Source organism: Mytilus galloprovincialis, chromosome 2 (genome assembly GCF_965363235.1).
Source record: "Mytilus galloprovincialis chromosome 2, xbMytGall1.hap1.1, whole genome shotgun sequence".
In the NCBI taxonomy this organism is placed as follows: domain Eukaryota; kingdom Metazoa; phylum Mollusca; class Bivalvia; order Mytilida; family Mytilidae; genus Mytilus; species Mytilus galloprovincialis.
In genome coordinates, this window is record NC_134839.1 from 64,110,934 (window position 1) to 64,134,670 (window position 23,737).

The window sequence follows — 23,737 nt, forward strand, 5'->3', positions numbered from 1 at the left end:
TAACGCACTTTATGACAATACCATTATACCAATTAGAATGATTTTTTTTTTGCAGCGTTTTAAGAAATGAGTTTACTTTGTAGTCACTTTTCTGTATAAAGTCAATAACTATGTAGACTTTTGAAGCACAAACTGTGTATTGCTTTAATATGCAAATAAATGAACCAATTACAGAACGACATGTTTATGAAATTACAGCAAAACATTTGGTTGACAAATTTTTATTTGTTATTGCAAAATATGTACTGAGATTTCTGTCATTTTTTTCCTTCCCAGTTTACTCCTATTACTTATTATCATGTGGACCGGTCATTGTAATTGAATCTTACGCAATTTGATTGGATTAAGTTATTATTACCTTCAAACTGTTTCATACATGTATATTGATTAAATCAGAAGGTGCAAGCATGTGTACAGTAACTTAAATGATCTTCAAACTGGCCACTGGACAAGTCCATATGATGTTTTATGAATGAAAGTAAAGGTATGAAAGGTAAGAACTGCCACTTCTTATATATTCACAAAATTGTCGGAATACACAGTTGAAAAATCATTTATTTATAGAAAATTGCAGAGAATGAAGAGAAAGATTTTATTCCATAAAACATGACATTTTTTCGAAGAGAAATGTCGAAATGAATTTTTCGCACGGCTACGCCAGGTAATATTATTGTTGATCTTAACAAACCAAAATCAGTCTCATTGGAATATATTAATTACAATTAGTTCCAAAGGTAGTCATTGAAAAAGTCAAAATATGTCTGATCTAACTATTTTTGGACATCAAAAGTCAATACGCTCAATAAAGCCACTATACCTTAAAATCGTAAAATCTGATTCTACCTTGGTAAAAGATTACCTTTGCTGTATTTGGTAAAACTTTTATCAATTTTTGGTCCTCAATGCTCTTCAACTTCGTACTTTATTTGGCCTTTTAATAATGTTTTTATTCGAGCGTCACTGATGAGTCTTATGTAGACGAAACGCGCGTCTGGCGTAAATACAAAATTTTAATCCTGGTATCTATGATGAGTTTATCTCTAATTGATGATATTTATTCTTTTTTATTATACTTATTTTAGTTATGGATATGTTTATCGATTGATATTCAATTAGATTTCTTAATGTAAACGGATGTATTTACTAGTATGACCGTTATATAAATACACAAAGTAATTTCCGATTTTTTATATCATTTTTAAAAGAAAAAGCGACTGTTTTCTTTTCACTTTATGCTATACATGTAGTGCAAATAATGGATATAGTATGATTATTTTTATAATGATCATTTTTCAAATGATTGTCAGTTTAAACACTGTTGTGATAAGCATTGACTCTCCGAAATAGTAGTCTCAATCGAAACTTACGTGAAACACAACAGTATGCTGTGTGTTATATATAACTATGAAGTCAGACTTGGTACAAACATTTTTGGAAGAAAATAATGGATTAAACCTGGTTTTGTAGCTAGCTTTATTTCCAACTTGTATGACAGTTGTTTGTAGTTCCGTTAAATTGACAAAAATAGGGGTGAACTTTACACTGAAAATATCTTTTAAGGCTATTTTATTGAGAAGAAGCATGAAGGATTTTTTATTTGAAATCTATTCTTTTTTGTTCTTAAATAAAAAAAATATCAAAGTTACCAGGATTATAATTTAGTACGCCAGACGCGCGTTTCGTCTACATAAGACTCATCAGTGACGCTCATATCAAAATATTTATAAAGCCAAACAAGTACAAAGTTGAAGAGCATTGAGGATTGAAAATTCCAAAAAGTTTTGCCAAAAACGGCTAAGGTAATATATGCCTGGGATAATAAAATCCTTAGTGTTTCGAAAAATTCAAAGTTTTGTAATCAGGAAATTTATAAAAGTGACCACATTATTTAAATTCATGTCAACACCGAAGTATTGACTACTGGGCTGGTGATACTCTCGGGGACGAAACGTCCACCAGCAGTGGCATCGACCCAGTGGTGTAAAAAGTTATCAAAGTTACCAGGAGTATAATTTAGTACGCCAGATGCGCGTTTCGTCTACATAAGACTCATCAGTGACGCTCATATCAAAATATTTATAAAGCCAAACAAGTGCAAAGTTGAAGAGCGTTGAGGATCGAAAGTTCCAAAAAGTTGTGCCAAATAAGGCTAAGGTAATATATTCCTTGGATAATAAAATCCTTAGTGATTCGAAAAATTCAAAGTTTTGTAAACAGGAAATTTATAAAAATGACCATATTATTGATATTCATGTCAACACCGCAGTATTGATTACTGGGCTGGTGATACCCTCGGGGACGAAACGTCACCAGCAGTGGCATCGACCCAGTTGAGTAAAAAGTTATCAAAGTTACAAGGATTATAACCCTCAAAATCAATTGTGGTCTGGGTCAATTTGAGTATGAAGTAGTTGCATAAACCAGACCAATAATGATAGGAAAAATCTTTATTTCTAGAATATTTTGTATGAAACGAAATGATAAAATCAAAAGAACTATAGTAATAAAGTGACTAGATAAATAAACCAAATTTTAAACTGTACATTCAGAACTGTTAGAATCTGTTTAAAGTCATAACTGTCCATAAGAGTGGCAGAAACCCCTTTCTAGAGACTGTTTAAGGTGAGGTTTGCGTACACAGGGAGATAACTCGAATTCAAATAATTGAAAAAAGGAGGGACCTGTCATTTTGAATTGCTTTGATTAACCAATGTTTGATAACTACAATATTATCGAAAATAAAACAACACCTACCTCAAAATCGCCGTTTTGATGTAATCGGATCAAAATTTGAATCGTACAGGTAACGTTATGACCTTCGGTTTGTTAGTTTTCATTTATATGACGTCACGTTTAGCCATAACGTCTTTGTGTAAAAACCATTCATGAAGTTTCGATGAGTTTTATTTTATTTCATAAATGTACATTTTTATGCCCCCGCCGTAGCAAAGGGGGCATTGAGTTATATCCTTGTCTGTTTGTACGTCGATCCTAATGTACTTATCATAGTGAACGTCCGTTTTTACAAAATTGGTTTCCATTCTCTAACTTTAGTTTTCCTCAACCAACTGATATAAAACTTATGCACAATGCTTTTTGCCACAAAAACACAGAATAGATTTGAATTTTGAAGTCGTCACTTTTACAGTTCTAGATTTATGAGGGGTTGGACAGGGGATACCTTTCTCCATTCTCCCGTCCCCTTTCTCTTGTCTCCCGCCATGAAACCTTAAAAAAACTAATGTATGGGAAGCTCATTTCAATAGTAATCGGTCTAATATCTTGTGTTTTTATGGCTTGTCCCCTTCTTGTCCTTCCACAAGATAGAAGTGTTGTTTATTCTGCTTCAATAACCCCGGTAACTTTTTCACTGACTGTTAAGCTGCCTCTTTTATTGAATTTGTAAGTCTGATGCACACAGTGTACGATTTTTTATACAGTATAAATACAAATTACCGTATAGAAACGCAGGATTGAATGAAAAACGGCACATTTTTGTGACACTTTTAGTCAATTTAGTTTTAAAATTTACATAATGTGCCATGTGTTTTATTCATAGAGGATGCATATATATATTCTCAGATATTTTTATTGCATAATTTTTACGAATGACAGAGTGTTAAACTTGAACTTTTCAAATTTATAGTTTGTAAGGTTTGTCCGCAAATACGCACACGACCCACACGTTTACATCATTCGAAATATGTTTTATTTTATCAATCACTTTTACAACTTACGGAGTGTTCTAATAGTAATTTTTATTCCAAGCTCTAACGTATTATTTCTTTTTGTAATGCATTATAATCGGAATTACATAACTGTGGTTGAAGAGTAGCCACAATCAATTTTGATTTGAAAGTCGCAAATTTCCGTTTTACTGTCTCCCCTAAGCGTGGACAGTAAAACTGCATTTGCGAACATCAAATCGCCAATTGACGATGGGAATTCCTCAACTACAGTGCTGTTACTCCTGTGAACTTCATTGAACTGATTTTAATTTATTGAAATGTGGAAGATTTTCATATTACAGGTCTACATAACTGCATTTCTTATTTTAAATATCAACAATACATATACGGCTGGTCATTTGTATTCCGAGGCCATCGTTTGTTTCGTCTTTCATCATGTATAGGAGCATGTAGTTTGTTTGTATGGTCAAAGACCCCAAATCTGAACATCATGTGTAACAATTGGACAAATCATACCAGTAATCTATCTTTCTCCTGCAAGGCTTTCCCCTGCTTAGTCATAAATATTTGTTGATGTCTAGATTTAAATGAATGGAATAAACACGACTGCTGTAAATGACTTTACTATAGTCAAAACTGATGTCTTTTCATCCAATTGCTGCATACAAACAATTTATCAAACATGGGTCAATGAAACAATTTTCATTACTTTTAATGGCAATTTGAATGTTTTTTTAAGATTTAAAATATTACAGTTTAAAGCACTGAAAGAATATAAGTGTTTCCTTCAAAATCAGAGTCTTGTATTAATACACAAGTATGACCAAAGTTAAACACCTCCCCTTCCGACTGATAGTTGTGGGCATAAAAGTTAAGGGACGACATCAAAAGTTTAATGTAGGATAAAAAAAAAAAACATTATTCACATAATTTGTTCACTGACCCTCCCCCTCCCCCTCTTAACTTAATTTGGGGAAATTGATTAACCGATATGGATATATGTAAAATCGATGTCAAATTAACAAAACTTGCAGCAACTTTTATCCACCCCCCACCCCCAAACTATTTGAATTAAGTTTTTCATCCTACATTGATCTTTTGATATCATCCCTAAGTTAATCACTGTTTACTCTCATTGATTATGGTCAATCCCAAAGTGTTACAAGACAAAATGATTCTTTGTAAAAAGATGCTATTAAAGATGACTTTCTTCTTTGCAGATCAACAAAAAAATTATTTTTGTGTTTTACAGAAATGACAAGATGAAAACATGTAACGGTCATTTCCGTAAAAACGAGTTTGGGGACATACCAATTTAATTAGCTCATTAAAATGCAAATAGTTAATTCCTTAAGTTCACAGTTTTATACAAAAATGGTAAACCCGGAAAAGGGATATTTTTGGCTTTTTGTTGCCATGGCAACGGGTTTTTTTTAACCCAAAAATAAAAAAAACTTGTTTTTAGGAATTTTTTTATGATATTTTTATTAAAATTTATTTTTAATGAATGGACCACAATTATTTATACATGTATACGTATTATTTAGTTTTATTTTTTTTATAGTCACTCTCATACACTATTATTTCCGAAAAATTCAAATACAATTTCCCCTAAAAATCGTAAAAATCGGAATTTTGAGCTTTTCACCTGAAAAAACGGGACGGGCGATGTTCGATTTTTCTTCATTAAATGAGTGGGTACTCCTCCCTGAACAAAATGATGTATCATAGTTGTATAATATCACTAAGAAAAAAAGCCAGGTTTCATGCAAACCTTACCTTAATAAAAGGTTCCTTACTTTTTTGAAGATTAGTGAAGTTATTCCAAATGTAGCTAATTAGTACACACTATTATCATATTTGATACATAAGTAATTCAATTGAATCAAAATGAGTATAAAATTGAATTAATTATTTAAAACGAATTTTAATAATAATTTCTTAAGGTAAATGAAAGCATCAATAACTAAAAGAAATGGAAAATTCAGTAAGGATGAACTTAATTTGATATACAATTAACATAGAATGTGACCCCCTTACATAGTAAAGATAATTTTTTTAATTGCTGAAAGCAAGTTTATGAGATATGTTATATAGCAAAATTAAGTATTTTTATTTGCAACACATATTAAATGTTTTAATGACAAAACAGCTTACTGTCGCATAGAAATACGAACGGTAAAATTATATATGAATTATTATGGATTTGTGATAGATATCAATCTAAAACAAAAAAGTTCAATATAGGTATCATGTTAAATAATCACTAATGGATATTGTAACTTAGAAACTAATTGATTTATGTCATGATTATATTTTTTGTCCAAACTAATATATAAAATAACTACATAGAACATCTTTAATAATTCTATTAAATTTTGTTTTGAAGTGATTCAAAAGTAAAGTTACAGTAACATGTTCACCTTGTTTGAAATAATTAATTTCAATTTATAGCACAATTCATATTGTTTTAGTATATACAAATGAAATCTGAGCGTCACTGATGAGTCTGATGTAAACGAAACGCGCGTCTGGCGTATAAAATTATAATCCTGGTACCTTTGATAACTATAGTTACTTAAGATCCATAAAAATAGGATACATTATCAACTGAAAATTTGTATGAAAAGAAAAAACTCACCTGCAATCGAGACCAATACTATTGCTATAAAAGCCGAATATATCCAAATCAAGTGACGAATCATCCTAATCTTTCACAAGGTTTTTCTCCCAATCATAATCCTGAAATGTTATTTTCATATAAAATATTCTATTTTGTCTCGTTTTAAAATTACGTTATGCCAGATGAGTAACTGGTTGTTTAATAGAAAATTAATAATAAATACAAATAATGATGTAGATTCTGAAACTGTACACCATATCAGGTATTTCATGAATGTTTCATTACAATACAATAAAGGTATCTAAAATATCAATTAAAACTCATTACTCAAACTAATTCGTAAAGGTAAGATGAACATTTCGTTTTATTATGTTCTCTTATTATGCATTGATAAACTCAAAATGCCACCCGTGTTTTTTTTTTAATTTTATACATTTTCCTTCTCAAACTTTTGGTTTCAAGTGAAGTTTTTATCATAAACATACGTTTGTGGCATCGTACTCGGTGTATACGTTCATTGTATGCTGCACATGATGGGTATTTCTAAGATTTAAGACCTTACTCGTTTTGTTGACGAAATTAATTATAAGCAATTATCCGATCATAAAGTGATATATGAGGCTGAGTTTATACAAACTTATTTGACAATATTTCAGATTTTTATGAAATAATGCTTGCATTTAGAACTTATTGGTCTACATATAAGTATTAAAATATTGATATATGTAGCATTTATACTGTCAGAGATACAACAATTTAAAAGTTATGAAACTAATTAAAAAATGTATTGGAGGTATGTAAAATGCAATTTGTCGTTTTAATTGATCTCGAAATACGGTATTGATTAAAGATTATAAATAATTGATATGAACTTTTCCGTTTTATTTTCTTTGAAATGTAAAGGGCCATCGAATTTTGTTTTCAGTTAGTTGTCATATGTCGAGTGAAAAAATACGTAACGCCGTGTCGATTGCCTGCTTGGAAGTTGTAATTTTGAATTTCAAACTTATATGACGCAAACAACACTAAATTAGTATATATTACTGATTAAAACACATCCTCATATCACGGAAATGTTGTTAACCGTGCCCGGAAATTTAGAAATGATCCATGTAAACTTGTCGTTCCTTTAAATAAACTTATTCTAAAAGGTAACCTATTCAACACTGTAGTAAGATCATTGAATATTGTTTTTATTGGTATAAATATTGATTTTGTTATCAGTAAATAAAAAGCTTACTAAATATTACTAGTATGTTATATGCATATACATATTCATGGATCTACAATCTGTCGATACCTGTAACTTGGCATTGCACAAGGTCATGTTTTTCTCTGGCTGTTTATGACGTCTTTACACTAAATCCATTGGATGTTGGATGTGTACGGCTTGATAGTTTAGTCTTAGATGCATAATTTTTTTATTAGTTGTTAATGGCTTTGAACTGGCTGTCAGATAACTGCGAGTACTCTCAGATCTGTTAATTGTGCCTTTTGTGTCGGGATGTATAAGTACCGGGCCACGTCCACTTGTATGTTTGTCCATCTGATGAGTTAAACCTTTTTCAACTGATTTTTATAGTTCGTTCTTATGTTGTACTGTTATACCACTGTCCCAGGTAAGGGGGAGGGTTGGGATCCCGCTAACATGTTTAACCCAGCCACATTATTTATGTATGTGCCTGTCCCAAGTCAGGAGCCTGTAATTCAGTGGTTGTCGTTTGTTTATGTGTTACATATTTGATTTTCGTTCATTTTTTTTTACATAAATAAGGCCGTTAGTTTTCTCGTCTGAATTGTTTTACATTGTCTTATCGGGGCCTTTTATAGCTGACTATGCGGTATGGGCTTTGCTCATTGTTGAAGGCCGTACGGTGACCTATAGTTGTTAATGTCTGTGTCATTTTGGTCTTTTGTGGATAGTTGTCTCATTGGCAATCATACCACATCTTTTTTTTTATATTATCTAGAATAAAGTGATGCTATCAAAAAAACAAAAAAACAATAACAATTGTGGATGCTGAATATTGAAAAAAATAATCCGTTATTGAAATGAACTGTTTTCAGACAAACAAGCAAGATAATTTAAGTGACGCAAACTATTCTTCCTACTCAATATTCAGGATAATTTGGACAAAATGACGAAGACGCATAACCTTAACCGTATATTCAGCTATAAAAGACACCCACGTTACATATTTATAAGCAATCAAAACGAGGAAATCAACGGCCCGTTTTATGTACATAAAAGAATAAAGAAAACTGAATATAACAGACACAAGAAACGGCAAAAGGGATATAAAGGCATCTGACTCGGTAGAGGCACATACACAATATTGCAGCGTTCAACATGTGCGGACGGCCAACCCTTTCTTAAAATGGAAAGCACAACATACATTAGGTAAAAATTGAAAGAAAAAAAAAAACAGATAAAAAGGCTTGGTTAATCAATTAGACACACAAAGAAAAAAAACACCAATTGACAAAATGACAGAAAATAATGACGTAAGAGTACTCGCGGTAAAAATTTATATTACAATTTATAACTAAGCATATCTCTTAGACTAAAAGATCAATCAATAAACATCAAATGGATTAAGTTGAAAGACTTCATACACTGTCTGAAAACAAACATGACTATCAACAATGCCAAAATATAGGTTTCGACAAGGTGTAGAACCTTAGTGTTCATTAATGTATAGGAATACATATTTAGTTATGTTTCAAATCATTTAGTTCTCAAAGTAGACCTCAGCTAGCGCCTATACAAAATTGTATACTAGTCCAAGGAAATGAACGCCACACTAAACTCCGAAATATACAAATGAATCAGAATTTATAAGGGAAGCACACACACAAAATAAATAATGAATACCTAAATTGTGTTTTTGAGTGGATATAACTTTTGTGTTAAAGATGAAGTTATTTGTTCGACAGTTTTCTGATGTCATCATGGATTTGATACCTGTTATGGTATATCAAAATAACACTAACTTTAATTTATTAAACTTTACCCCGCCTTGCGATAATTGACCAGATACCACATTTTCCTTAGTGTTGACAGTGAACTATTTGCACATTTTTTTTATACACCTTCCAAATTTATTTCGTCATGTTTGATATATAACATTGCAATCAAGGGAATGAAAGTACTCAGTTTGGTTGTAGTAAAGTATTGGTCCTGACTGAAAGTTAGAAAAATAATATCGGAAATTGTCAACCTGAATTATTTAAAAGACACTTTAAGATTAATTTGTCCATACGGAGAATTAGAAAGTGTAAATCATTCTATAATTTTGATATATTTGTCTTAAAAGCACTTTACTACAACGAATAAATTAAGTTGATAAAATACAGATGTTCATGTATTATCATTAACTAACAATTATTCTTTTACTCAATTAATTGTAATTTCAGGACACTATTACAGTTTCATATATACATCCCAAAATAGAACTTATAAACAGACACAACAAAAAATAACAACGCAATTATATACATGTAGTCTAAATAATGATTTTAAAGATAAAAAATGATTAAATCATACAATGTGACAACATTATTCCTTTAATATTGTGGAGGTTAAAAGTAGGATATTTTCGCTAATATAAACAAATACGTCTGTTCAGCCATAACTTTTAATAACAACTCAAAGAGCCCACGGCGACGTCATTGAAGTCGCCAACGTCGCCAATGGTAATGTACAAACTTAGGAACGTCGTAATCCCGCGGTAATCTCGACATACTGGGGGCCGCAAAAAGTGCAAATTATCTTAAATTTCACATTAACTGTCCATATTTGTAAATAAATCAAATTAAAAAAGTCTCTATCTCCATGAATGAACTAAATTGAATTAACTAAGTTCTTGTTCACATAAATGAAAAATTGAATTAACTTCGAAAGTCCTTTTTAAAATTGTTAAAGTTCTAGTCTTCTTCATCATTTTCGTCTACATTGGTTATCCACTTTCGTATTTTCTCCCGGGCCTTGATGCTCGCATTTCGTTTCAGTCTAGTACTTCTTTGCGTTGTGTCTTCATGTTGCTCGTTAGTGTGATCGCTTGTAGCATTCGAATGTGTCCCCGATACCTCCAACGGAAATAGTTTAACGATCGGTCGGGATGTCTCATCATTGCTTGTCTGTATCCGTGCTGCTCGTACATGTCCATCATTGCCTCTAATAAGTTCATTTACTAACCTAGTTTCCAATTAACTCTAGGCGATTCATTGTGTATTTGAACTATGTCCCCAATTTGAATAGATTGTTCGTTTTTTCCTAAAGTTTTGTGAAATTCGCGCAATGAAGTTAAGTATTCGGACTTCCATCTTGTCCAGAAGTGTTGTATTAATAAAGTTTGTCTGTGTGCACATTTGTTGAGTTCTTTATGATTCATATAGGTTGAATCGTTGAATTCCTCTATGTCTATTTGCGGATATGGCAGCGCTGATATTCTTCTACCATACAAAAGATGAGCGGGGGTTAACGTCTCGCAATCTCTGATATCTGATGAAAAATATGTAAGTGGCCTGTCATTTAAAATTCTTTCTATTTCTGTCACGACAGTCTGTAGAGTTTCCATACTAACTTGAGTTCGTCCAAGTGTCTTTTTTAAGCTTGTTTTGGTTAGCGCAACAAGTCTCTCCCAGAATCCACCATACCAAGGTGCGCGTTTTGGTATGAACTTCCATTCTATTCCTCGTATAGACAACGTTTCTTTTAGTGTTGCCGATTCACATAATCGTTTTAGTTCCTCTGCTCCTGCAATGAAAGTAGTTGCATTATCTGATATAAGTGTCTTAGGTATTGATTTGCGGCTTACGAAACGCCTAAAAGCTTGAACAAACGAATGTTCGGTTAGGTTCGGTACCACCTCTAGATGAATGGCTCTGGTAGAAGTGCAGGTAAACAGGCATATATATGCTTTTGTTAAAATTCTATTTTCGTCTCTTACAAGTAATGCTCCTGTAAAGTCCACCCCAGTGACTGTAAAGGGGGGTGCTTCCTGTAATCTGATTTTTGGTAAAGGTGGTGGGTCTGGTGCAACGAACGATTTTCCATTCACTTTGCGGCAAATAACGCATTTGCGGAGTAATTTCTTTGCATACTGTCGAATAGTTGGTATCCAAAACGTTTGTCTAATATAGGTGACTGTAGCATTCATTCCACTATGAAGTAATTTTTCGTGTGCGTCCAATACAATTAGTCTAGTTAACGGATGATTTGCCGGTATAAGGTACGGAAATTTCGCTGATTCTGGTATTGGTGCGTTGTGTATTCTCCCGTTACATCTGATAAGACCGGATTTGTCTAAGAAAAGTCCCAATTGTCGGACTCTGGGTACTTTTGTGTGTCTGTGTTGTGCTCCTCTCAAATATGACATTTCATCTGTATACGTCGACTCTCCAAGTATTTACTGCTGTTTGAATTTCATTGACCTCCAGTAGTCCGCTTTTTCTGGAAATCCTATCCCGTCTACAGTTGCGGATAAAACGGATGACGGTAATACGTAGTAATTTCATGTAAGATCCATGGTTCGAAATATTCAATATATTTGTTATACTGCCTAGACTATTTTGGTGCGTCATATCCAAGTTGTCTATTTCCTCTTCACTTTCGCTGTCATCTACCAGTGAGGTCAAAACGGTGTTTTTTGCGCTGTTTAGTTCTGGCCATTTTGTACTATCTGTTAACCAATTTGGTCCTTTCCGCCAAAGTATACTCTGGTCAAATTGTAAGTCCTCTTGTAAGAAGATCTGCCGGGTTGTTATCAGTAGGGCAATACCGCCATTTGTATGGATGCGTCAATTCTGTTATTTCCGTCACTCGATTAGCTATAAAACGTTTCAAAGTCTTCGTAGATGTTAGCCAATGAAGAACAATGCTGCTATCTGACCAAAATACAATTTTTGGATAATTAAGTGTTGAATGAAGCAGCTAGTCGTGCGCCGATGATTGCTGCCATAAGTTCAAGTTGTGGGAGGGTTAAACATTTGACTGGTGCTACTCTGGTTTTCGCCATTACTAAAGTTGTTTCGTTTTCGTTACTCAAATAAGCTGCTGCGCCTTACGCTTTTGGACTTGCGTCTGTAAATACATGAAGTACTAATTCTGTTGATGCTGATGGCTTGCTAAAATAATATCGAGGAATATTGAATTGTATTGCCTTTTCCAAATCTTTGGTCAAATCTATCCACGTAGTCTTTAAATTATCTTGTATAAGTTCGTCCCAATCTAATCCACATTTCCATAACTCTTGTATCAGGATTTTCGTTCGAAAATTGTAACCGGACTAAGTAAGCCGAGTGGATCATAAATCTTTGAAGAATATTTCAAAACTTCTCGTTTAGTTACATGTTGAAGTAGTTCCGGTGTAGGAATTTCACGCTTAGGGTAAAAGATCTCGTCGCTTCGACTGTTCCACAACATTCCAAGTATTTTAGTATACTTATCCGTATCTAGAACGTTTTCTTCTTTAGCTAATTCTAGTAATTTAGCACTGTTTGAGCTCCATGATCTCAAGTTGAATCCAGCTCCAGCCATCAAGCTCCTTGCTTCTTTGAAATACGTAAGTAAATCTTCCTCTTTGTTCATACTAGACAATATGTTATCAACGTAAATATCTCTTTCTAGAACTTTAGCTGTTTCACTGTTTCCGAATTGTTTCAAATGTTTCTGTATTGTGGCGTTGAGTATAAAGGGCGAAGACGTCGCTCCAAATAACACTGCTTTGAACCTATAAGTTTTCAGCTGACTTCCTGGGTTTGTAGGGTCACTAAGCCATAAAAATCGGGTAACGTCTCTATCTTCTTCGCTCAATCCAACATGTAAGAAAGCTTTCTCAATATCAGTACATGTAGCAAACTGGTTGGCTCTAAACTGTACTAGGAGTTTTGTCAAATCATTTAATTTTGGTGGTGTGTCCATCAGACAATCATTTAGACTTGGATGACTTGGTGATTGACGACAACTGCATTCGTATACTATTTGTATAGGAGTTGTGCTAGATTCCTTGTGTATAGGGTGGTGAGGAATGTAATGAATTTTCCCGCCTTTTTGTTCTTTTTCATCTACTGTCTCAACAAATCCTCTGCGTTCCTGTTCGGCGATTATATCTCCATACTTCTTTAGTAGTTTAGGATCTTGACTAAGTTTCTTAATAACGTTCTCTGTTCTTCTTCTTGTGACTGTGTAGTTTGATGGTAGTTCGTCATGTTCCTGTTTCCATGGCAATTTTGCAAAGTATTTATTACCTCTGAGTTCAATCGAAGTGTCTTGATATGTTTCCAAAAAATCCGTATCGTCTTCGTCTGTTTCCTTCGAGTTAATACCAATCGATTCCAATCTCCAAAATGTTTCTATATCATGCTCCTCCGTTTTATGAGAAACAAGAATATTAAAAATGCTAGTACCCATCAACGAGTTATCCCTCTTGTCGCTTACTGGACCGGAAAGTAAGAAACCTAACTTTGACCTCACGGCGGTTGGACCATTTCCCCGTATGACTTCATCCTCGACTAAGTCCCAGTAGTAGTCAGCTCCGATCAATAACGATATTTCGAAAGACTCTTCCTGTGTTACCGTATGTGCTAACTTAAGTCCCCGTAAATAATTCAGTCCTCTGTTGATGTGGCGAATATTGTTCTGCAAAGGTACGGCAATCATTGGTACAATTAGAACGTGTATCGGTATTTTCTGTCCTGCATCTGTTTCTACGAACACTGTCGATTTATCTACATGTCTTACGTTTTTGTTTCTATCTCCAAATGATGATAACTGTAGAATTTCAGTTCCCTCTGAATGTAAATTAAGTTTTCTTGCTAAATCTTCGGTCACAAATGATCTCTGTGCTCCCTCGTCAAAAAGTATATGGGTGTCTCTACATGAGTGGTCTGACCATACGGGTGCTACTGCAGTTTTTAAAAGAACATTTGTACGTACCTCGACTGACGATGAGTATAAAATTGAAGTGTCCTCTTCCTTCTGATTAGTGTCATTTACCAAATGTACAGATGTCTGATTAGCTTGTCCATTGTTACCATGAAAATTCATATGTTGTTGGCTGTAATTTGTATTTTGCACGCTTTGTCTACTCCTGTCATTATCGTGGTTCTTGCTGTTAAATTGGCGTACAGTACACAGACTTGTGTGGTGTCTTTTGTTGCAATTTCGGCATAAGTGTTTTGACTTACATTCATGTATACGATGTGTTCCAAGGCAGTTGAAACACAATTTCTCCCGTTTTACAATGTTCATGCGTGATGCTGGATCCGATACGTTCGCGCAATGCGCTGGTGCGTGTACATCGCGGCAGAATACACAAGGTTTAGTGTCTAAATTCTGGCGTATATTTCTTGTATTTAGAGCTTGATTTTGACGGGGTTTTGTTGATTTAGTTCCGGTAAAGAGAGATGATGTACTTGGTAAATTGTTAAAAGTTTCAGTGTCTTGTCCCGCATCAATTATGTTTATTTCATTGCAAATACTTTTCCGGAGGTCTCTTAATAACCAGTTTCTGTTCCATGTTCACGGGCAAGGTTTTTTTTTAATTTCTCCCGGTAATTTATTCAAAATAATTGGTACAAGTAATGTTCCATACGAGTCTTGTGACTGGCCTAAAGATTCCAGCCCTCTGACGTAAGTTTCCATTTGATCATAGAATTGTCTCAAACTGACAAAATGGTTTCGTGGTGATGGAATTTCTAATAATGCTTGAATGTATGCTTGCGTGATTTTGTGTGTTTGTCCGAATCTCTCCTTCAATAAAATAATGGCGTCCGCATAGTTTGCATTAGTGAGCGCAAAACCTGCTATGGTGCGTAATGCTTCATTCTGTAATTGGGCTTTGAGGTAATTAAATTTCTGGACATCGGTCAATGAAGGGTTTAAATGTATGGCGCATTCATAAGAATCCCAGAAAATTTGCCACTCTAATATATTCCCTGTGAATATCGGAAGTGAGAGTTTGGGTAAGTAGTGATTCTGACTGCTTGCGGATGTAAACGAATTTATATTAGTACTCACTGTGTTACTAGCTTGAGAGAACGGATTTTGTGACGACTGCGTGCATGAGTTTTCTGTGAGGTTTGCTGAGACGAACGGTTGATGTTCAACATTTAATATTTGCGATGAAGTTTCACTCTGACGTGTCTTTGATGTGGTATTAGTATCTTGAATAAGATTTCTTATGTGTCTTATTTTTGTTTCTAACGTAATACAATACTCATCTGAGTCTAGAATTCCACTTTCGATATCTTCTGCTTCCGCTAGGTTGAGTATCTGCTCATTCAAATTGTTCAGTATCTTTTGCTTCTGAAGAAGGTTTTCAAATGTTGCGTTCAATTCTTCTGGATCGAAATCTGTATCTTGCTTCGCTGCATCTATCTTCCGAATAAGTTTTGTAACAGCACTTCTGTTCCCGGAACTTATCGACTTGAGCTTGCTTAAATCCATTGGTACGGTACCATAAATGTGGAGGTTAAAAGTAGGATATTTTCGCTAATATAAACAAATACGTCTGTTCAGCCATAACTTTTAATAACAACTCAAAGAGCCCACGGCGACGTCACTGAAGTCGCCAACGTCGCCAATGGTAATGTACAAACTTAGGAACGTCGTAATCCCGCGGTAATCTCGACAAATATTTTCTTTTAAATAAAATAAATTCTAAATAGCAAAATATTTATTAACATTAAATACATATTAAGTTCAGTATATTACAACTGCATAATCTAGGATATAACTAACAAGACGAGTTATAGGGGAAAAGTTCCAAACAAGATTAAGAGCTTGTCATGGTATGTTTGAAACGATTTTAAAGATGTCACGAAAGATGGAATGTGATGCGACTGTCATGCAAGTGAGAGGTTTGACTAGCTATAAAACCAGGTTCAAGCCACCATTTTCTACAAAAGAAAATGCCTGTACCAAGTGAGGAATATGAAAGTGGTTGTCCATTCCGTTGATGTGTTTGTTCTTTTGGTTTTGCTATTTGATTAGGGACTATCCGTTTTGAGTTTTCCTCGAAGTTAATTATTTTTGTGATTTTACTTTTTAATAATTTTTCTACAATAGTTCTCCTGACGGTATGGAAGAACGATTACAAATGATCCAAACTGGAGCTAAATGTGACACAATATTAAACATATTTAAAACATAAAGTATTTGAATCCAACTGAAGTGAGAATAGTCTTTAGAAAATAAAAAGGAATTCGCAAATAAGAAGAAGAAAACTAACTTAAATCATAAGAAGGCATCAATTACTAAGGTAAATAGAAAACTTAGTATGTACTGATTGAAAACATAAACTAAGAACATACTAATAATGAACATGTATATAAGTAATCATGACCTCCTACACAGTAAACATTGAATTTTGAATTATATGTAGATGCAAATGATATACATGTATCAAACATAGTTCATTTAGTCTATTTGTTAGCATCAATGTTAAATGTTTTATGTGTATATAATTAATTGTATCGTATAACTATAAATTGAAATATGAATTAAGAAATAACATTTAATTTATATATTGATTATTTTTCTTGTTTTTCCAATGATGCGATTGTTCGAGGATTAAAATTTAGTCAAACTACACTGAAATGCTGTTAATCAACTAATGTCAATTTTTATATAGTTTATATGTACTTAGCATGAGTACCTGGAAATATTGTCAACAGATGTGTTATAAGCGCTGGATATACCAAAATATAGCCAAGTGTGATTATTTTATGTTCTATTTTTTTAAATCTGTTCTTCAAATATTTTACTTCAGAAATAAACACAAGTAACACATACTTTCGAAAAGTTATATTATTTAGTTAACCGATCGACTTGGTTCAGTTAATGGTCTACACATTTGTCATGTATTATTTAAAATGTGACATGGTCTTGATCTAAATTGGTTCATAATCGTTCACGACAAGATATTGAAATTTGTTTGAATGTTCAGCTAAATTTGAGTCGAATTTTTTTTGTAACTAAGTATGTTTACAGAGAGATATATAGAAAAACTATCATCAATAAATTTGATACTGAAAAATCTTTTTTGTACAGACTAAATTATCTATATTCAAAAACTGACATAGTAGTGTTGACATTATAAACACAAGAGAGACGTCATGATCACAAACACAGGCAGAAATTTCCACGGAAATATAATGAGCAGGTCAATTATGAAACCCTTGTAATCTCTCAAAAATTTTGTTACATTCATATGATTAATATTCTCACCATGATCCCCGAATGATTCCTTAATACAGTTTAAGGAAAAAAAGGGATATGTTTTTTTTTTATTTAAAAAATAAGAAGTCCAATTAAGAAGACCAAAATTGAACAGAGATTTCATAATAAGCTCTTCATACCAAAGGACATCGTAAGTCCATCCACACAGAAAAAAACCTACAACAAATAAAAAGAACAGGCTTATAATTCAGACGCACGATTCGTCTACATAAGACTGAGCTCTTAAAAAACAGCGGTCGATCGTCAAAATCACATGTGGATGAGTATTTAGCCCAAAACTACGAAAAGTTCTTCCAAATTCGTTTTATACGGTCCTACACTACCAGGGATGGAAGCTGTTTTTGCGGAATATGTAACATGTTTAAATATGCTTTAGAACTGTGCTATATATTTTGAATGTTACAAGTGGGGATACTTTTATAAAATTTTTGTCTTGTCTTGTCATGGTTTTTTTCGAGCAGTAAGACAGAACTTTACGGTTTATTTATAATCAAAAACTGGCATAGTGATGATGATGATATTATAAACACAATGAAAGACGTCATTTGTTAAAATTACAATGATTATGCTTCTTTACTACATATTTATTTACATTTCCCGTTGGAATATCATACGATTAGGACTCTTAATTGAGTTTGATATTATCTCTAAACATAAGTAGAGAAAATTAATACACTAATGGAAAGTAGGATAACTGATTTTTGTTTTAAAACGGTTCATAATATATTGATATAAGTTTCTTCTAAATGTTTGCAACACATCAACGATTAAATAGGCCACATCACAATTATTTTGCAACTTCCGTTTAATTCTAGAAAAAATTGAATTGAGAAACCTAATTAGAAGGCGCTTAGTGGAATATTTATCTTTCATCCTACAAGAGGCTTTGTGTGTGTGTGTGTGTGTTTTTTATATCCAATATGAAAAAAAGAAGACCTTTTTTGTGTTTTATTTTGTGATTTAGTTGAAACCTGCATCATGAAGGTATTGACTGTTCTTCCGAGTAACCTCAGCTCACCCTAGTGTCCGGGTGTGTTCGAGATCGTCAATTTTGGGTTTCATGTGTATTGTTTTGAATATTTTCATCTCTGTCAATTTTGTGTTTCATGTGTATTGTTTTGAATCTTTGAATCTTTGTCAATTTCCATTACTATTCATAACGTTGTTGTCGGTCTTTCTTTGACCTATGATAATTATGCTTTAAAAAATCAAAAGTCTGAATTTATGGTTTTGTTCGTCAGTCCTTCTTTTCATCCATCATTATGTCTGTCCATCGATCAGTCCTTTTATGTGTCCGAGAAAAAAGGGATATTTGGTAAGGACAAGTATCCGTTGCTAGATTGGAACGAAATTAATACAGATGGAAGATAAACGAAAGTGAAAGCAGCCTGTAGTTTTCGGGTTCAATAAGTCAATGATAAAGGTCACACACTGTTACTTGAGATGATTCTTTTTCTTCAGCAAAATAACTTATAAGTTATTGCCATTGTCACTAAAAGTAAAAAAAACATGGGTATGGATTGCATTTTTAATTTGAAAATTTAACAGTCTCAATCGGAGAAATCGTATAACACTTCACAAAGTTATAGAATCTATTGCTATGTGACATTTGTATGTCTGATAAACCCTCAGTTAACTGAGGATAGTCAATTTATAACATGAGGAGGCTAGAATAATGTATTGATTTTTTTTAAAGTACCACTTTATTTCTTTGAAAGTCTGGTCTTACTTGTAGGAGAATGAAGATTATAAGAGGATATATTATTGTTAAGTTGGTTGATAATATCATGCATGCATACCATTCCCTATGAGATGAGCTTTCATACCAGAGTGTCAATTATTTGTAAGTATGGTCCAGCATACTAAATGTATTTCTCTAAAACCACTCTTTGGTAATATATAAAGCTCTAATACCATGTCTTGAGGGAAGGGATGTCAGAATTTTTTATCAGTAGATAGTTTGACAGGAAAAGTGTTCATTATGATTTTGATCTATGTTTCTGATTTCTTTTTTTATGAGAACTGGCCCTGAAAAGAATGAATTTTTGGGAATTTGTGTTGCCATTTAGATCTACATGTATATCTTTTACATCGTGTTACACACATTATAATTTTTTAATTAACATTTACTCTTCGGATATTAATTTTCACTTTTGATGGACATTATGTTGCTTCTTAATACACGTTATCAACCCTATTTTATTTCTGTTGAAAAAAAACTTTCATTGAGTTTTCATTTCAACAATTAAACATTATTTTGTTAAATGATATCAATTAAAAAAAATTTTTTTTATGCAAACCGCCGGATATTAATTGTTTTATAAACGGAAACAGTAAATTACTTCTTTTGACATTTTACAATAAACGTTGTAATTTAGAAAAAAAATGAATAATTTTTTGATTGAAAATATTGGTAAATGGTTTATTGTCTATATCGTGACACCTCTTTAAATAGCTCTGCTATATAATGTATAATAATGGAATATTTTTTTGTTTAAATAATAATTTTACTCATTGTTTGACACATGCTTGATAAACGTGGCTTATATTTTAAACACAAAATGCCGGAAAAACTATGACGTGAATGAATTAAATAATGAATATGCACACAAAGTTATTCGATATTATCCGCTCTTAGCAGACTCACTTGGGCAAATATGAGTTAAAATTATGGGAAAGCAAATCTAATCACAGATGCCCTTTTGTACCAAGAAACCACCCAACTATCAGGTATATGTACGTACCTCTTTATTCAAGTTAATTAAATATATCTTTCAAATTGTATTATATTAATTATTTTATATCTGATACTTATGATATGTGTTCGGCTGTGTCGTGGTTGTTGATGTCCTTCTTAAACTTTCAAAGCTTGATTTACATTATAAAAGAAGGAGAAAAAAGATATATCAGCAATGGAAACTGAACAGCGATGGATATGAAAACACATCACAGTGTAAACCATGCATTTCGGAGCATTTTGTAGCCGACTATACGGTATGGGCTTTGCTAATTGTTGAAGGCTGTACGGTGACCTATAGCTGTTAATTTCTGTGTCATTTGGTCTCTGGTGAAGAGTTGTCTCATTGGCAAGAATACCACATCTTCTTTTTATATTTATAACAAGTTTGATACCAAATTTCAGGAATCGTGAGACAAATGTGACATATTTTCATAGCTGGCCATTAGGCGTACAAATGTATTTACAATATTTACATGCAGGTATTCAACTAACGGGAAGTTGAATTTTGACTGAGGTAGCTGTAGTCAGCATTAGCGCACTGTTCGTTTTCAGGTTTTGTCTAATAATGACAGCGAGATGTTTTATTCATATGATGTAAAGCTTTATAATAAAGTTTAAAAAACCTTGCAGACAATTTTGGTTTTGAGTAGATGCCTTAACCATGTGAGATATGACATGTACCAACCCCTTGACCTCCATCACTATTCGAGGCACACTTAATTTTAAAACCAAGAAATCTAAATGACAATAGGTATCATTCTATAACACAAGTACATTCATATAACACAATTGACTTAAGTACCTCACTCATTAACATTTGTTTTTACAGAAAACTTGAACCCATAACTCTCAGAATATGATACCATAAAAACTGAGAAGTGTTTGTATAAACAGAGCAATGGGGACGTCTTGTGTGGTTGATGGACACTGACAATTGATCGGTACTTTAGTTTCCGTGAAATATGTGATTCAGCACTTAAAAAAAGACAATTGTAAACTTGTATTTACCGCAATCGTTTTTTCTTTGTTTTAAATCCGCCTACCCATTTAAACCATAGCAACACCCCGCATGTGATGTTTTACATATATATAAATGGTACCATAAGGACGCATAGTTATCAACAATAAATACAACTGTACCGACTATTTATTTGTATATCAATATATCGACCTCACCAAAATGCTGTCAATCAAGACGTCAATAAATTTAATTATCATGTCTTTGTTATTTGAAATAATGTGGTTCCTAACAAAGAATTTTTTTTTTATTCTAATTACCTAGGTCAAGAAACTGATCTCTATATTTATATTTCCAATTAAAATTAAAATACAGGAAAGTTATTTTCAATTGTATATAGTAAATCTTTAATCAAATTTAGGAATCGTTCATTAATTTTAAGCCTAACTATTTTTTTCAGATACAATCTGTTAATGCTGTAACAAATAATCTTTTTACAAATGAAAATCTATAAATCAATCCAGCTCATGAATTGTCAATCGTTTTGTATTCAAAAGTGTTTTATGTTTTTTTTTAAAACTGGTCATAATTTGATCCATCTCGAAACCTTACTACTTGGTTGAATAATTATCTTCATGTAAGTACATTCTGGACTTAAAGTCAGTACATTCAGGATGAATGGTCATAGAACGACATTATTGTGCTTTTTTTAGACTTAAAACTTGAGGAAACTCTTTGCCGCAACCTAGGATCCAAATATTCTGTGGGAAAAAGTTGCCAATGATGTTTTTAAACCCCTAGACACAAACATTTCTGTGATCATTTCAGTGCTGGGAACAATATACATGTACATAACGGGAAATGAATCTAAAAGGTTCTTCGATATCAAATAGATAAAATCTCGGATTTTACGAGACAAGGCAATATATATGTTCTGATAAGTGGTTGCAGCCAAAGGAAACATGTTAAACAGTGTAAATAATTAGTGATAAACTGACGTTACAGCACAATAATATAATGCATACTTGAGGGGTTATTTCTACATTTCTTTTCAATTTGATGTGGTAAAAAGAAGTTATTTTGTATTAACAACACAATTATATCACAACTTTTTCTATGTGAAATTTGGCCTACTTATAAAAATGTCAAATTATCAAGATCAATTTTAACTCTTCGTGAACTTATCTCTGACAGCTACATTGTTCGAAAATTTTAAGAGAAGGTGTAAAAAATGTATTTTTTTTTGTGTGCATATGATCTAGTTTGAAAAAGCATACAACGCATAACATTGACTTTGTTTTGACTATTATGGCATGAACAGACACTTGCATTTCACTTGTATAATGCATCAGCTGAATTTTAACAGTCAGCACAGCTGTAATTCATCTCTACAAATCATTGATAAATTTGGAATCTCTATTTCAAAATGACTTTTAAATTTCTTGAATAATTGTTATTCTTTCTATGTACCTATCTGAACGTTACATAAACAGAAATAATCATAACAGTTATCTGCAAATTGAATAATCATAGATTTATCAAAAATGTAAAACACTTGTAGCTTGATACAGCGCTATATATATATATTAAGAATTATGAACTATTTCAATACTAATATGCGCTGCTAGTCAAACAGAGTAATAACTGAAGGCATTTAATGCTTATAAGTAATATAGTACCATAAAAAGTAAAATCACAAAAATATTGAACTCCGAGGAATATTCAAAACGGAAAGTCCCTATAATCCCAATTGCAAAATCAAAAGATAAAACGAATGTACAACAACTGTCGTATTCCTGACTTGATAAGATTCATTAGTCATGGTTTAAGAAGGACGATGACTAGGATGTATGATTAGAAGGATATGAGGAGATGCTTACCCTTTCTTAACACCTACTCCTTATCCATTTGGTAGATTTTGCGATTGTCTCCTGGAACACTTTATTGTTGCCAATCTGTTGATGCTTTGAGATTTGAATATACGTTTTAACTGTATCCTTTATTTAATACTATTGTTTTCATTTAACGTTGTTTTTGAACATATAGATATGTCTGTAATACCAAAACATACAAAACAAAAACGCTGAAGACAATCCAAAATAGAGATGCAGTGTTTTAACAATAGTAAATTGTTACAGTTTATAAAAATATAAACATGATGTGGAGTGATTGCCAATGAAACTATTCTCCACGAATGGCCAAATGACGCAATAATTCCATTTAGCCTACATATTGGACACAAAGTCATATTCCAGCTTATTATGATACTGTTTAGGTACTACTTACTGTGCGGAGGGGGTTGCATATCTTGTTGTTTAATCTAGTCATATAGGTTTTGTTTAAACTAAACTTTTTGCTTCCTTTAATCTTTTTTTTGGGAAAGAATGAAATTGAATTACTACATGTAAACTGAAAAAAAGTTATATTTCTATTTTCAATTTTGCTAAACAATACATTTTATTTTATATGAGAATTGACTGTT

The 23,737-nt window shown here is 32.6% G+C and overlaps 1 protein-coding gene across 2 annotated transcripts in view; it reads right to left on the reverse strand.

The window, feature by feature from the left end:
* Positions 1 to 6,474, reverse strand: part of LOC143062356 (peroxidasin homolog) — a 28,321-nt gene extending 21,847 nt beyond the window's left edge. For both annotated transcript variants that reach the window (XM_076234068.1, XM_076234067.1), the window contains exon 1: positions 6,331 to 6,474. In XM_076234068.1, the coding sequence (XP_076090183.1) occupies positions 6,331 to 6,394 (64 nt within the window). In that variant the 5' untranslated portion in view covers positions 6,395 to 6,474. The remainder of the gene's footprint in view (positions 1 to 6,330) is intronic.
* Between the last annotated feature and the right edge of the window lie 17,263 nt (positions 6,475 to 23,737).